The following is a 13,495-nucleotide window of genomic DNA, read 5'->3' as shown; positions in this document are numbered from 1 at the left end:
CTAAGGCTGCTGCCCAGGATCATACCTGTTCTGTTGGTCTGGCATGTGCAGTTGATTGCTTTCAGATGTTGGGTGGTAGAAAGTCATCAAAAACAAAGTCAATCAGGATCACTTTCACCACCACTTAGTTAACTGGCCAATTACTCTCCAGGCACCTATTAAGAGAGCAAGAGATTGTTAACTGACGTAAGGAATCTAAAATTGTCTAAGGCTGGGTATAGTGGCTTATGGTTTTAATCCCAGAGCTTTAGGAGACTGACACAGGAGGATTGCTTGAGACCAGGAGTTTGAGATCAGCCTGGGCAACATAGAAGACCTCGTCTTTACAAAAAATAATTTTAAAAAATTAACTGTGTGTGATGGCACTATGCCTGTGATCCTAGCTACTCAGAAGGCATAGGCAGGAAGATCACTTGAGCCCAGGGGTTTGAGGTTTCAGTGAGCTATGATTGTGCCACGGGACTCCAGCCTGGGTGACAGAGCAAGACCCTCTCTCTAAAAACATTTTCTTAAATTAAAAAAAATAAAATTTTCTAAGATGTGATTCTTACATTAAGGAGTTAATAACTTGAAACCCAACAGGGATATGATGGATCTTTATACATGGTTTTAAGCAACACCGTCACTACCATTCACCATCATCATTATGATGATGATGATGTCATTCATTCATGATATTGTGAATGATGAGAAAGAGTGCAAGTATTTTGAGGGAGAACATTCCAAACAGTTCACTTAGTGTAAACTTTCTTAGGTATGAGTTTTTTATGAGTTATTTTATTTTAATCCTTCCAACATTTAAAAATAATTATCATTATTATTCCAGTTGTTCAGGTAAAAATATTGAGGCTCAGAATAATTTAGAAGTGTGTTTTCAGTCTCCTAGCTCTCAAGTAGCAGAGTTGGATTCAAACTTACTGATACTGTGTATTTTAGGCGTTTTTCTTTCCAGAGAAAGAAAAGTCATATCTGGCTTGCATAACTAGGAGAAATCCCCAAGAGAAGAGCAGGATGTTGAATGACTGACAGTGTCTATAACTGGATGCATATGAAAGGGGTTGGATGGAACAGAATTAGGAATGGAATGGTGATGTGAAGGTTGAAGCATCTGAGGCAAATGTAAGGAAATGGCAATCAGAGCAGCATGAAATATAAGATTCTTTCTCAAAAGTAGATTGTGCTGGCTGGGGAAACGGGAACGTGGATATAGATAATTATTTTTCTAGACTTACACATTTGTGTTTGATTCTTTAGCTAGTGTAGGGATGTTAAAGAACTTTGGAGAAAAAAGTAACGTAAGTAACACCATGCTTTAGAAATGTAATGGTAATAGAATATAAGGTGAATGGAAAGGGGAGAATTATATTACATTCGTTAAGTCAGCAGTTCTCAATAGGGACTTGTATATGCCTTGAGCATTGATGAGTCATTTCAGAGGAACCACACATTCTTATGTGCGTCACTTTATGAACAGAAAAATACGTCTCGCTCAAATTTGTTTTACCGCTTTTTAAATGGTGGACTTCCATAGTCAGTTGTGACTTGGAAAATCTACATTTATTTGCAAACATTACTGAATTCAGGATAGCATTACTGAATTCCAAATATTACTGTGAATTTTCCCAAATAAAAGGTATTGACATACAGTTATGTAAGGGTCCAAATAACTTATTGATTTATTGATTCTTTAATCAATTCTAGAAATATTCATCTTTACAAGTGGCATTATAGTGTTTAAGTGTGATCTTTATAATCAGATTTTATGAACTAGAACTCCAGCTCTTCTACTTATTAGTGATAAAAGAATATGTTACTAATCTCTTCAAATCCCATTTTCTTATCTACAAATTTGTGAAGATGACACTAATCTTACCTGATTATTTTGAGGATTATGTGAGATTGCAAATCTAAAATGTTTCAATATCAGACACATAATAAAATATACAAGCTATTATTACTCTTTGTTAGACTATGTCTGGTAGACATTACATGGTTTTATCATAGTCACAAACTGAAAAACACAGTCAAAAGTCATTTATCAAATAGTTTGTCATGAGTTGGAGTGATAGCATATCAAGATCATAATCAGTAAATTTCAGTTTATAATTTTTTCTTGATTCTCTTACTGAATTGAAAAGTCAGTTATAACTGCTACATTTCTGTTCTTTTTCCCTTTTCTTACATTGTGAAAATAATATGTGCTTGCTTCCCTTAGAGTTAATAAATAGGAAAGTATTCATGATTCTTGGCCCAGATACCCACTTGCTGTTGGTTACTGCCCTTTTTTTCACTGTCTCAGTTCTTGAGATGAGTATTTCCCAACTTTCAGACCACTGTAGGTTTTGATTTACAGCAGCAGCCTCTCTCGTTCTGTCACCCTACCTTCTGAGTAGCCTTGAAGTAGGGCATTATTATAGAGAATCACCAATCATCACAGCGCACACATTCTGACAAAGAAACTCACCTAGAAGCTTGCAGGAACGTTGCATTCCAGATAAGGGTTTATGGTCACAAGACAACTATTGACTGTCTTTATATCACTTCTCTAAAGCTGATAATTTGGGGGACCCACTGTATTGATTTATGTGGAAAATATGAATGAGAATCCTAAAGTGCAAGAGGAATAGAAGTGTTGGATAATAAGCATTATTTGAAAAAGAGATGTGGAGCAAGTCATTTAAGAAAAAGTGGAATTGATCTCTCCCGGATTTGGTTTATCAGAATGAAAGACTAACTTAGAGCGATTTATCTGAGAAGCAAAACAACAAACAACAAAATGCCTCCTATGCATGGTTTCTTCTTGTGTTTATTTAGAGTCTAGTTCTTTAAATCTGATGGGTTTATGGCACAATTCAATACCAAAATAACTATATGAGTATTAGCATCAACGTTTTAATCTGTGAGTCACAGGAACTCATGTACAATTTATTAAGTGTTTTCTATTCTGTTTATATTTATTTAAAACAAAGCTGCTCTATGGCTTCTTGGGTGATTTGTGCACATGTAGTGAGCTGGATACCTTCATGTTTTGTTTCATTTATCACCAAATCAGTTAGCTATTTCTGAATAAAGAGGCTGTATTGAGAAAGGATGAAAAGCAGTTGGGAAATAGAGTAGGAAGAAAAAAAACGAGAAGCTCAGTGTTTCATAAACTTTATTGCAAAGTAAAGCTGACATTCATTTCAAATCAATGTGGTCTGTACTTTGCTTTGGTGAATTATGCTCACACATATCTAGTCAATACAGTAGAGCACAGATCAGTGGAGGAATGAATAGCTTTACCACATGCATCGTGAGAGATGTACAAGTTTATTTTCCCCATCAACCATACCTTTTGCCAATATCATGCATGTTGCCCAGCAAGAGAGTGTCATTAACCACTGATATAGAAGGATTCATTTAATTTAGTTACTAAATCCTGTTCGTTTTTATGAGTGGTGGGAGAACTGTTTAAAAAAGACCTGTTTGGTTAACAAATGTGTGCTGCTCTGCAGTGAGGGACATTTTGAATGATTTTCCCATTTCTAATCTTTCCTCCATCCAGTTAGAAAGTAGCCCATAGTGCTTCAAGAACATTTACATCTTTATATTGTAGGTTCCATTGTAGCAAGAATACATGTAAAGGGACTCACTCTATTTCCATAATTATTTTGCGGAGTATTTTGGCTCTCATCCTGGTATTTATAGTCAATGCATTTTTACACCATCTACATTTTGGACAGCAAGCATAAAACTCTGCTGGTTTATCTCACAGAGAGATCAGATTGGCCCCCAAAAGATAGCCATTTATAATATGTGCACTTTTGAATAATTAAATGGACTACTGAAGAGGAAATGGATTCTAATCAGCTTTCAAACTGTGATTGTGCCATGCACTGAATCATTCCTTTATGAATACACTTCTCTTGGAGCATGTATAATTATGAAACTTTTTTTTCTATCTCGGTAGGAACTGGGAAGTAACAGCCCTCCACAGAGAAACTGGAAGGGAATTGCTATTGCTCTGCTGGTGATTTTAGTTGTATGCTCACTCATCACTATGTCAGTCATCCTCTTAACCCCAGGTAATCTGTCTTTATTCCTCTCTTATGATGGTATTGTGGATGATAATTTCACATTCAAATGCTTTAAGAGGGTAGCAATATGTGGTATCTTAGGGCACATTAGCATGGGTTGGAATTTGGAAAAAAAAGCATAATCAGACATTTTGCAAATGGCACAGTAATTCTGCAGTTCAAATATCATGCAGGATATTTTGGGGAAGCTGAAAATGTAAAATATATAAGTTGAGAATGCCAAGGAGACTTTTGGTCTCCATTGTCACTTACAGACTTACTGTGTGTTAGTTTGATAAATGCAGAAGACATTTGACTTTTATTGTGGGTTGAAGATGAGGGAGTGGCATCTGGAAGTTTCTATATATAGATGATAACCCAACTATATGGAAATGGAAAGAGAGGATTTGATGGAAAAAGATCAGATCAAAAGAGAGTGATCTAAGCCTCTAAATTTGGACACCTCTTTCTTAGGCCTTTTTTTCCTTCTTTCCCTAAAGTTTTTACATTCTAAGTTTCTACCCTATCCAAAGAACCTTTGCAAATTGCCCCTGCAATGATTTTTGGACTGTGTTCTTCAGATTAAAGTTTAATACTAATATGGAAATTCTCATTGTACTTCTTTCTGGGGACTATTTCAATACCCAGGAGATTTATTACTCTTTGGTAGGTACTAATAAGGAAGGCAGAGATAAAGGGATCACTTTTAAACTCCCCCAGTTGTCTTCCAGGTACATTTGGCAGTTGCTGCAACCCACCCACCCGACTGTTTTTCTCAAAGACTGAACGCCCACATATGACACAGTGTTATGAAAAATAGTCATTTTTGGGATAGGATTGAATGAATCCAAAAATCAACTGATATTTTAAAATTATAGCCTGTTGTTGAATGCTATTTATTTCCACTTTAAGTTTGTCTTAGTTTTGTTATTTTATGAGCCCCTTAAACACATTGAACTTATCTCCTGATGTACAAAATACAATTAATGGTAACTGTTTTTCAGAGTCATTTAGTCAAGTAATTTTGGTGACTAATTATACAAATGGCAGTATCAATTGTTCCAGTGAGAGACTTCGTGAAGTATACTGTCTTTGAAAAATATTGACTTTGAAATCTATAAACTGCCAAAAATGTAGTTTTTAGATGTTAGTTAACATGTGGAGAGGTTGAGAAAGAAATTAAGGGAGGTAGTAGGGAGGAAGGAGGAGAGAAAGGTAATTGGAAAGGAAGAAAGAAAAAATTCCCTGGTAAAAATTGGCTTATCCGGCATTCTCCCCAGGAACCTTTTCTTAACTGCCTCATTTGTACATCTGCAATACAATGTAATTGAGCAACGTGATGGCTCTAAGTTGCTGCACAATGCCAAGAATCATTGTTACAGGAAGATGAGTTTCAGCATGGTGTTTCACTTAAGCATAAGAAGTTTAACATAATTATAAAAAAAGAATGAGTCGATATTGCTGCCTTCTATTGATGGCTATTAGCCAGATGGAGGTATTCATGTCATAATCCCTGTGTATTTCTCTTGAACTCTTTTTCTTTCATCCTGATTCTAGCATCCTTGGCCCAGTGATTCACTTTCTCAGGTTTTCTTGTTACTCACTGAGGCCATAGTGATAATTTGGTGTCCTTGAGAGTTTGATACAACAAAGACCATATAGCGTTAGCCACTCACTAAATTAAACTTCCGCTCAAAACTTTTCAATTTTTCCCAGTATAAAACCACAGTGATGAACCATAATTGAGTTCATTTTGTCCTGCACTTATTCATTTATTAAAGCAAGAACAAGCATGACATACCTGAGTTTGAGTTCTGTCTCTGTAATATAGTAGTTTTGTGCAATTTGGCAAGTTATTTAACCTTGTCTCTCACTTTACTCATCTGCATTATGGGTATAATATTTAGTGCCAACATTGCAGTGTTATTATGGAGGTAAAATGAGATAATGTAGTTCAAGAGTTTATTTAGCATAGTGCCTAGCACTGCTGCTGCTATTCCTTTGAAGATGGCTATTATTCAGTACTTATTGACCACCAGAAACCATGACAAGCAGTGTTATATAAAGAATATTTCCCAGAAAAGGTATAAAACCTCTCAGGAATATACATCTTTTGTGACTTCAATTTCAGTTATGACAAATGGAAAGGGACAAAATATTTAACCTGAAGTTAGTCACCTGGGGTCAAATTATTCATGCATTCATTCATCCCATAGGTAATTATGGAGTTCTTACCACATTCTAGGTGCTGTGGTAGTTGGCCCTGCACTTTCACTATTTTATAACTTTCACCTCCAATCCCCAGTTACACAAATACAAACATTTAGAAAATACACATATTTAGAACACCACATCCCCCCAACCCAGACTTAATTTCATATGATATTAATCATATAAATAGAAGTGGCATTTATTTATTTATTTATTTATGTTTTGTTTTAAGATGGGGGTCTCGCTCTGTTGCTCAGGCTGGACTGCAGTGGTGCAGTCATGGCTCACTGCAGTCTTGAACTTCCAGGCTCAAGCGATCCTCCCACCACAGCCTCCTGAGTAGCTGGGACCACCAGGCCTGGTTATTTTTTATTCTTATTTTTATAGAGATAAGGTCTCTCTGTGTTGTCCAGGCTGGTCTCGAACTCCTGGTCTCAAGCAATTCTCTTGCCTAGGCCTCCCAAAGTGCTGGGATTACAGTCATGAGCCACCACACCCAGCCCACAATTATTATTTAGATTTACAGTTTACCAAGTGCATTTCACATACTACATGTTCAAATGTCTTTGGATTTCACTATTATTATTGGTAGGGACATTCTAAAATAAAAAAGAAAATAATTATGCTGGAGTGGAAAAGGTATTGCTATAGGAAGCAGACACCCTACTTTATACAGAGAGTGTTCTATACTTTATGAAAACTCAATGCCATCAAGTGCCTAGAAGATTATGTAAATTGATCAAGTGGGCAAGTGTAACAACTAGTGGTTAGAAATTTGAGTTGTGACCCAGCAAAATGGCAGTGTAGTCACATGGCCTTTATGGTGGGCTGAACCCAAACATGTCAGAGTAATATATAATGCCAGAAGACTAATAGTTTGCAGCTCAAGACTTGAGTCTTCAGCCTGGAAGCACTTTTAGAAATTATCTAGTCTTGCCTCTCTCATCAGACAGGAAAAATATCTGAGTTTGTTCAACTTTTGGGGTGAGAACAAGAATATCCATCAAGGCCGTGTACACTCTTGATTTTGCATGTGTCTGTGGCTGTGTATGTCTGTGGTCAGGCTGCAGTGCTCCAACTGCACCAAGCCTTTCTCTTCTAACCCTCAGGCTTGAGTTCTCTCAGCTGTGCTAAAACAGAGCCACAAAGAAAACCTCCAGCTGGAAATTCAACATACAGCATCATCCTTCTGATCTTCCCTCTGTCCACCAATATGTTCTCAAGGCCTAGCTTTCTAAGTAAAACCAGTCAAGCAGGTGGAAACTTTCAACCAAGTAGAGGAATCTATGTCAGGAGGGGAAGCTTCTGATTGTGGAATTTCAGCAAGACACTGGGCCTTTTAGGACAAGGCCTGCCTCTACAACTACTCTTCCAATAAGAGTGGCAGTCAGGCTGGACGTGATGGCTCACGCCTATAATCTCAGCACTTTGGGAGGCCGAGGTGGGAGGATCACAAGATCTGGAGTTCGAGACCATCCTGGCAAACATGGTGAAACCCCGTATCTACTAAAAATACAAAAAATGAGCCGGGCATGGTGGCATGCACCTGTAGTCCCAGCTACTCGGGAGGCTGAGGCAGGAGAATTGCTTGAACCTGGGAGTCAGAGGTTGCAGTGAGCCCAGATTGCACCACTGCACTTCAGCCTGGTGACAGAGCAAGACTCCGTCTCAAAAAACAAAAAAGAGTGGCAGTCATAAATTCATATAGCTTTTATAATTATATAACCCTGGGCTAGTCACTTACTTCTATGGCTTCAGTGTTTCATTGAAGAAAAGGACATCTTTGGTTTGCTAGAATGTGAGGTGATCTCTTGAAGTGTATTATAACTCTAATGTCTATTATATAATATATTAATAACAACTACCAATGATAATAATGCCTTGTTTAGTGACAAATATAGCAACAGATGAAATATGGTGGGCTCTTTCACTAAGATTTTTCTACCATGAAAATATATTTAGTGGGTTGTTTTTAAAGATGAAAGCATACAAAAAGTTATTTAGTCAAAGAAATGTTTTAGAAACTGTTTTACTCAAAATAGCACAACAATTTGCAGGTAAGTGCTAAGGAATGCAAGCCTATAACCAGAGAAACACATGCTCATTGTAATTTCGGTTTGATTGCAAATTTTATTACAGAAGTAGTTTGACACATGTGCCTTAATTTCTAAAATTATCAGACTCTTCCTCGCCTTGTGAAGAGAAGTCCTAACTATTTTTGAAGAATAGGCTGTTCAAGTATTTCATTTTTTAAGTATTTCTGAAAGGAACAAATTACTCATTCCGTTTTTTTAATTACAGAGTGGACTTATTCAGATGCATTGATGAAACCTACATTATTTTTTCTATTGAGTTTGTTTAAAGAAAAGGAGTTTATCCACATTTATTTTGAGAATATGTTAACTATAAGATCAATAATTATACTCTACAAATATATGAGTGTACATTCATGCTTAAAGTTGTAGAAATCAGTCTAGTAAAGGTACGCATCTACTTTGCAATCTTTTTACATTTAATATGTAGAATGAGAAGGAATATACGTGGGAGAACATTTTGTGCAGAATACAATTACCAATTTTGGCCTGTTTTAAGAACAAAGGTGCATGTTTTCTGAGTCAGAATGCAGTTGATATAGGGGATAGTCATCATGCTCTTTAACCCATCTGCCATATTGAAATAGCCACCTGAGAACTGTGTATACTCCACAATTCTTCAGCAACAATGGCCTGTTGCCCTTTGACTGTGTCTGTAATCAGTCAGTGCCAAGACAGAGTCACCACACTGATTATCTGTCATGGTTGACTAAGGATAAAACGAGAAAGCACCAAAATGTGGTCTTCATTGTTAGCTCTAGCTCTTGTTTCTTTTTGAAACTTCCCAGTTACCCTCTGTTACAATAGTGGGATTCATTCCTTTAGTACACTTTTTAGGTGTGAACAGTGGTTGGTCTTTGCAGGTTTATCAGAGTATAAATGAAACCAAGCATTGATGTAGGAATCATGAGAGCTCTGCTTGATCTCAGTTAAACAAGAATTTAATAGTAATTTTTCGGTTCCACAATAGAGATGTCTTTATTTTCACTTCTAGAAGTATCTATAAGATTAAGAATTTTAAACTAATTTCATATGCCATGTTGGGTAATAACTTACCCAGGTTGATACTCCCACAGTGATGTCAATGGTTAGATAAGTCTTTAATATCAGATATGGGTTACATCCATGAAGCTGTGCTCAATTAGTTCATTTGAGTCAAAACAGAATTAAGGAAGTGAAGGAAACTAGAGAAACATAGGCAGCCCTATTCAGAAAAATCAACAAAAGAAACCAAAAACTAGAAGACAGCTTTTAAGGAATTACGCCTTTGTTACATCAACTTAAATGTACACTGCACACAATCAACTCATTTAACCCTCATGACACACCAGTTTAAAGGAAGTAGAGCGGTTTTCTACATAACACAGCTAAGGCCAACAGATTTGGATGACTTCAGCAGCTAGTTTGTGGAGAAAGTATAGTAGATAAAGTGATTAAATTGACCTTGGTATTAGACTGACTTGGATTCATCTCCTAGCCTTGCTACGTGCCCACAAATATGATGTTGAGGTAAAGAATTCTCTCTGTTCCTATTGTTAAGACAATAGATTAAAAAAAAAGATTTGACCCTTTGAAAGAGGGCTTTAAAAAGATTCATATGCCTGCACACACACACACACACACGTAAAACTCATTTCCTAGAAAGCATTTAATAAAATTAAGGACTTTATTGGACTGATGACAGCTGATCTGTTACTGTTAGCAAAAACTCAAAGTGAATTCATTCTAGTTACTATTTTGCTCCAACAAAATGACAGCTCCTGGTTATAGTTAGTTAAAATGTTATGTTGTACTATATTGCAAACAATATCTCGGCATCTGTAATTTAATAGGTGTCATTTAAGCACCTGACCTGTGTTTTCAAATATCAAAGCAATGATTAAACTATCCCCATTATACATTATGAGGGGAAAATAATGTTTTACCAGATTTTTAGATTTGCACTATTTGTAAACATCGGCATCAATCAAGATGCAAATTGTTTATTTTGTTGAATTAAAGCAGGAGATGTGTTGTATTGATATGCATAATCTAATGTGTCTCTGCTTGTTTTTTTTCAAGAACAGCACAGATTGAACAGGGATTTCAATGTAGCATTACCCAGGCATAACAATGACAGATTCTACCAGTTTCCCCCTGGATAATATAGATTGTTGTTGCTTTTTTAAATAGATTTATCTCTGATGTTGAATAAAAAATAATTTCCTCTGGCATTAATGAAATAAAAACAGTTACTTTTTTTGTCTTTCCTTTATAGTTTCATTTCTATATTTAAGCCATATTTGATTCCCTTAGTTACTCTCATAATGTTAGAGTGTCCAGTCAGATAAATGATGAATTTGGTTTACATTATAATGTGTTTAGTTTTACAAGAGTCAGAAGAGAACCTATTAACCTTTATGTATATCTTCTTCTTGCCAGAGGTTGTACTAAGTGCTTTACATGTGCTATTTTATTTTTTCTCGCATCACTAATATTGCATAGATACTCTTCATTTATTTACATTCTAGAGTATTCATTTGAGTCTTACAAGTTGAAGTAAATTGACTAATTTCACACAACTAGAAGGCAGAGATGCTGGATCGCTATCTCAGGCACTTTTAGCTTTTACATGTGTCATAATCCTTGTAATATAAGTTAAGACATATTCTTGCACCCATGGAAGATAGGGGCAAAAAAATATTTTAGAAAAATAAATTTCCCCTTTATTATTTCCCATGATTTTTGTAATTAGTGAAGTAATTCTATGTATTTATAAAAGGGAAGGCATAGCAGAGAAAGAATTCAGCTGAGGATGGAGGTGTAAAAATTTGGACAAGGGGCAGAAAGGGAGGCAGTGACAGAAGTGGGAAGTTGAAAATTGTACGTGTAAATTCTGTATGTATTTTTATTTCTGGTTTCATGATTTTTCAGAACTTCAAATACCCATGATAAAATATAAGTTCACATTTTCTATCCCAAACCACATTATATAAAATTATGTGTCATTATACAACTTTAATATTTTGTCATGTATTTTATTTCTTCTTCCTAATAGAAATTTAATTTAGAAATGTGATATTCTGGCCTCTAATGTATGATTAGATAGCCTGGTCTCTGAGAAGTCAGGTTTCCATAAAATAGAGAGTTATGGTGGGGTTTGGTGGCTCATGCCTGTAATCCCAGCACTTGGGGAGGCCAAGGCAGGAGTATCACTTGAGCCTAGGACTTCAAAACCATCCTGGGCCACATGGTGAGACCCCATCTCAACTAAAAGTTTTTTAAAACAATTAGCCAGGTTTGTTGGCACGTGCTACTCAGAAGGCAGGAGGATTGCTTGAGAATGGGAAGTTGAGGCTGTAGTGAGCCATAATCATGCCACTGCACTCCAGCCTGGGCAAGAGAGCATGACACTGTCCAAAAGAGTCTTCTATTTAGTTCCAGAACATAATCATCATCCTAAAAGGAAACTACCCATTAAGCAGTTGCTCCTCATATCCCACCTCAGTTGCTCCTCATATCCCACCTCCCTCATCTCCTGGCAATCACCAGTCTACTTCTGTTCTCTGAAGATTTACTTTTTCTAGATATTTCACATAAATGGAATCAAATAATATGTGACCTTTAGTGTCTAATGTCTTTCACTTTGCATGTTTTAGAAGTTCATCCACCAAGTCACTTGTAACAGTGCTTCATTCCTTTTTATGGCTCATAGCAATCCATTGTATGCACGTTCCACAGATTGTGCTACTGTGAACCTGTGTGTATTTGTTTGAGTCCATGTTTTTAGTTTTTGGGGTTATATACCTAGGATTGGAATTGCTAGATCGTATGGTAATTTCTGTTTAGATGTCAGAAGAACTATTTGCCACAGCAGCTGAACCATCTTACATTCCCAACAGAAATATTCGTGTGTTCCAGTTTCTCCAAATCCTTAGAAACACTTGTTCTTTTCTTTCTTTTTTTTTTTTTTTCAGTTATGGGCATTCAAGAGATATGAAGTAGTATCTCATTTGGTTTTAATTTGCATTTCCCTAATAATTAACTATGTTGACTGAGTATCTTCTTATGTGTTTATTGGCCATTTATATATATTCTTTAAAGATACGTCTATTTAAGCCTGTTGCCCATTTTAAGGGACTTGCTGGTTTTACTGATAGTGAGTTGTAGGAGTTCTTTATTCCGGATATTAATCTCTTGTCAGAGACATATTTTCATATACTTTCTTCTATAATGTAGGTTGTCTCCTTACTTTCATAATAGTTTCATTTGGTGCACAAAGTTCTTCACTTACCTATTCTTTCATTGCTTATGCTTTTGATGTCTTACCTAAGAATACATTGCTGAATCCAAGGTCACAAAGAGCTATCTTTTATTTTTTTAAATGAGTTTATGGCTTTAGTTTATCTACATGGGTCATTGACCCATTTTGAGTTAATTTTTTATATGGTGTGAGTTAGGGAGTCTAGCTTTAATTTTTGCGTGTGAATAACCATTTCACTCAGCACCATTTATTGAAGAGACCATTCTTTCCCAATTATGATAGTGTGACTCTTGGTGACTGTTCTTGGTTATAGATATATGGGTTATTTCTGGGCTTATAATTTTACTTCATTCATCTCTATATCTATCCTCATGCTGGTACTGCATTGTTTGGATTACTGCAGCTGTGTGGAATTGTTTGCAATCTGCAAGTGTGACTGTTACACTTTAAAAAAAAAAAAATATATATATATATATATATATATATATATATATATATATATATATATAATATATATATATTGCTTTGCTATGAAGAGCCCATCACAGTTCCATATAAATTTGAGAATTAGCTTTTTAATTTCTGCAAGAAAGCCAGTTGGGATTTTAATAGTAATTGCATTGAGTCTGTATTTGCTTTAGGCAATATTGCCATCTTAGAAATATTAGTGCCCAAAATCTCCTTCAGATGATAAGCAACTTCAGCAAAGTCTCAGGATACAAAATCAATGTACAAAAATCACAAGCATTCTTATACACCAATAACAGAGAGCCAAATCATGAGTGAACTCCCATTCACAATTGCTTCAAAGAGAATAAAATACCCAGGAATCCACCTTACAAGGGATGTGAAGGACCTCTTCAAGGAGAACTACAAACCACTGCTCAATGAAA

At 35.9% G+C, this 13,495-nt stretch overlaps 1 protein-coding gene across 4 annotated transcripts in view; it reads left to right on the top strand.

Moving 5' to 3' along the window:
* DPP10 (dipeptidyl peptidase like 10) overlaps window positions 1–13,495 on the top strand; it is a 1,432,672-nt gene that overhangs the window by 886,722 nt on the left and 532,455 nt on the right. For all 4 annotated transcript variants that reach the window (XM_063631313.1, XM_055262569.2, XM_055262570.2 and 1 more), the window contains exon 2: window positions 3,950–4,064. In XM_063631313.1, the coding sequence (XP_063487383.1) occupies window positions 3,950–4,064 (115 nt within the window). The remainder of the gene's footprint in view (window positions 1–3,949; window positions 4,065–13,495) is intronic.

This window comes from Symphalangus syndactylus, chromosome 22 (genome assembly GCF_028878055.3).
Source record: "Symphalangus syndactylus isolate Jambi chromosome 22, NHGRI_mSymSyn1-v2.1_pri, whole genome shotgun sequence".
NCBI lineage: Eukaryota > Metazoa > Chordata > Mammalia > Primates > Hylobatidae > Symphalangus > Symphalangus syndactylus.
The sequence above is the reverse complement of the archived record's forward strand: the minus strand, read 5'-3'. Positions and strand labels throughout refer to the sequence as shown.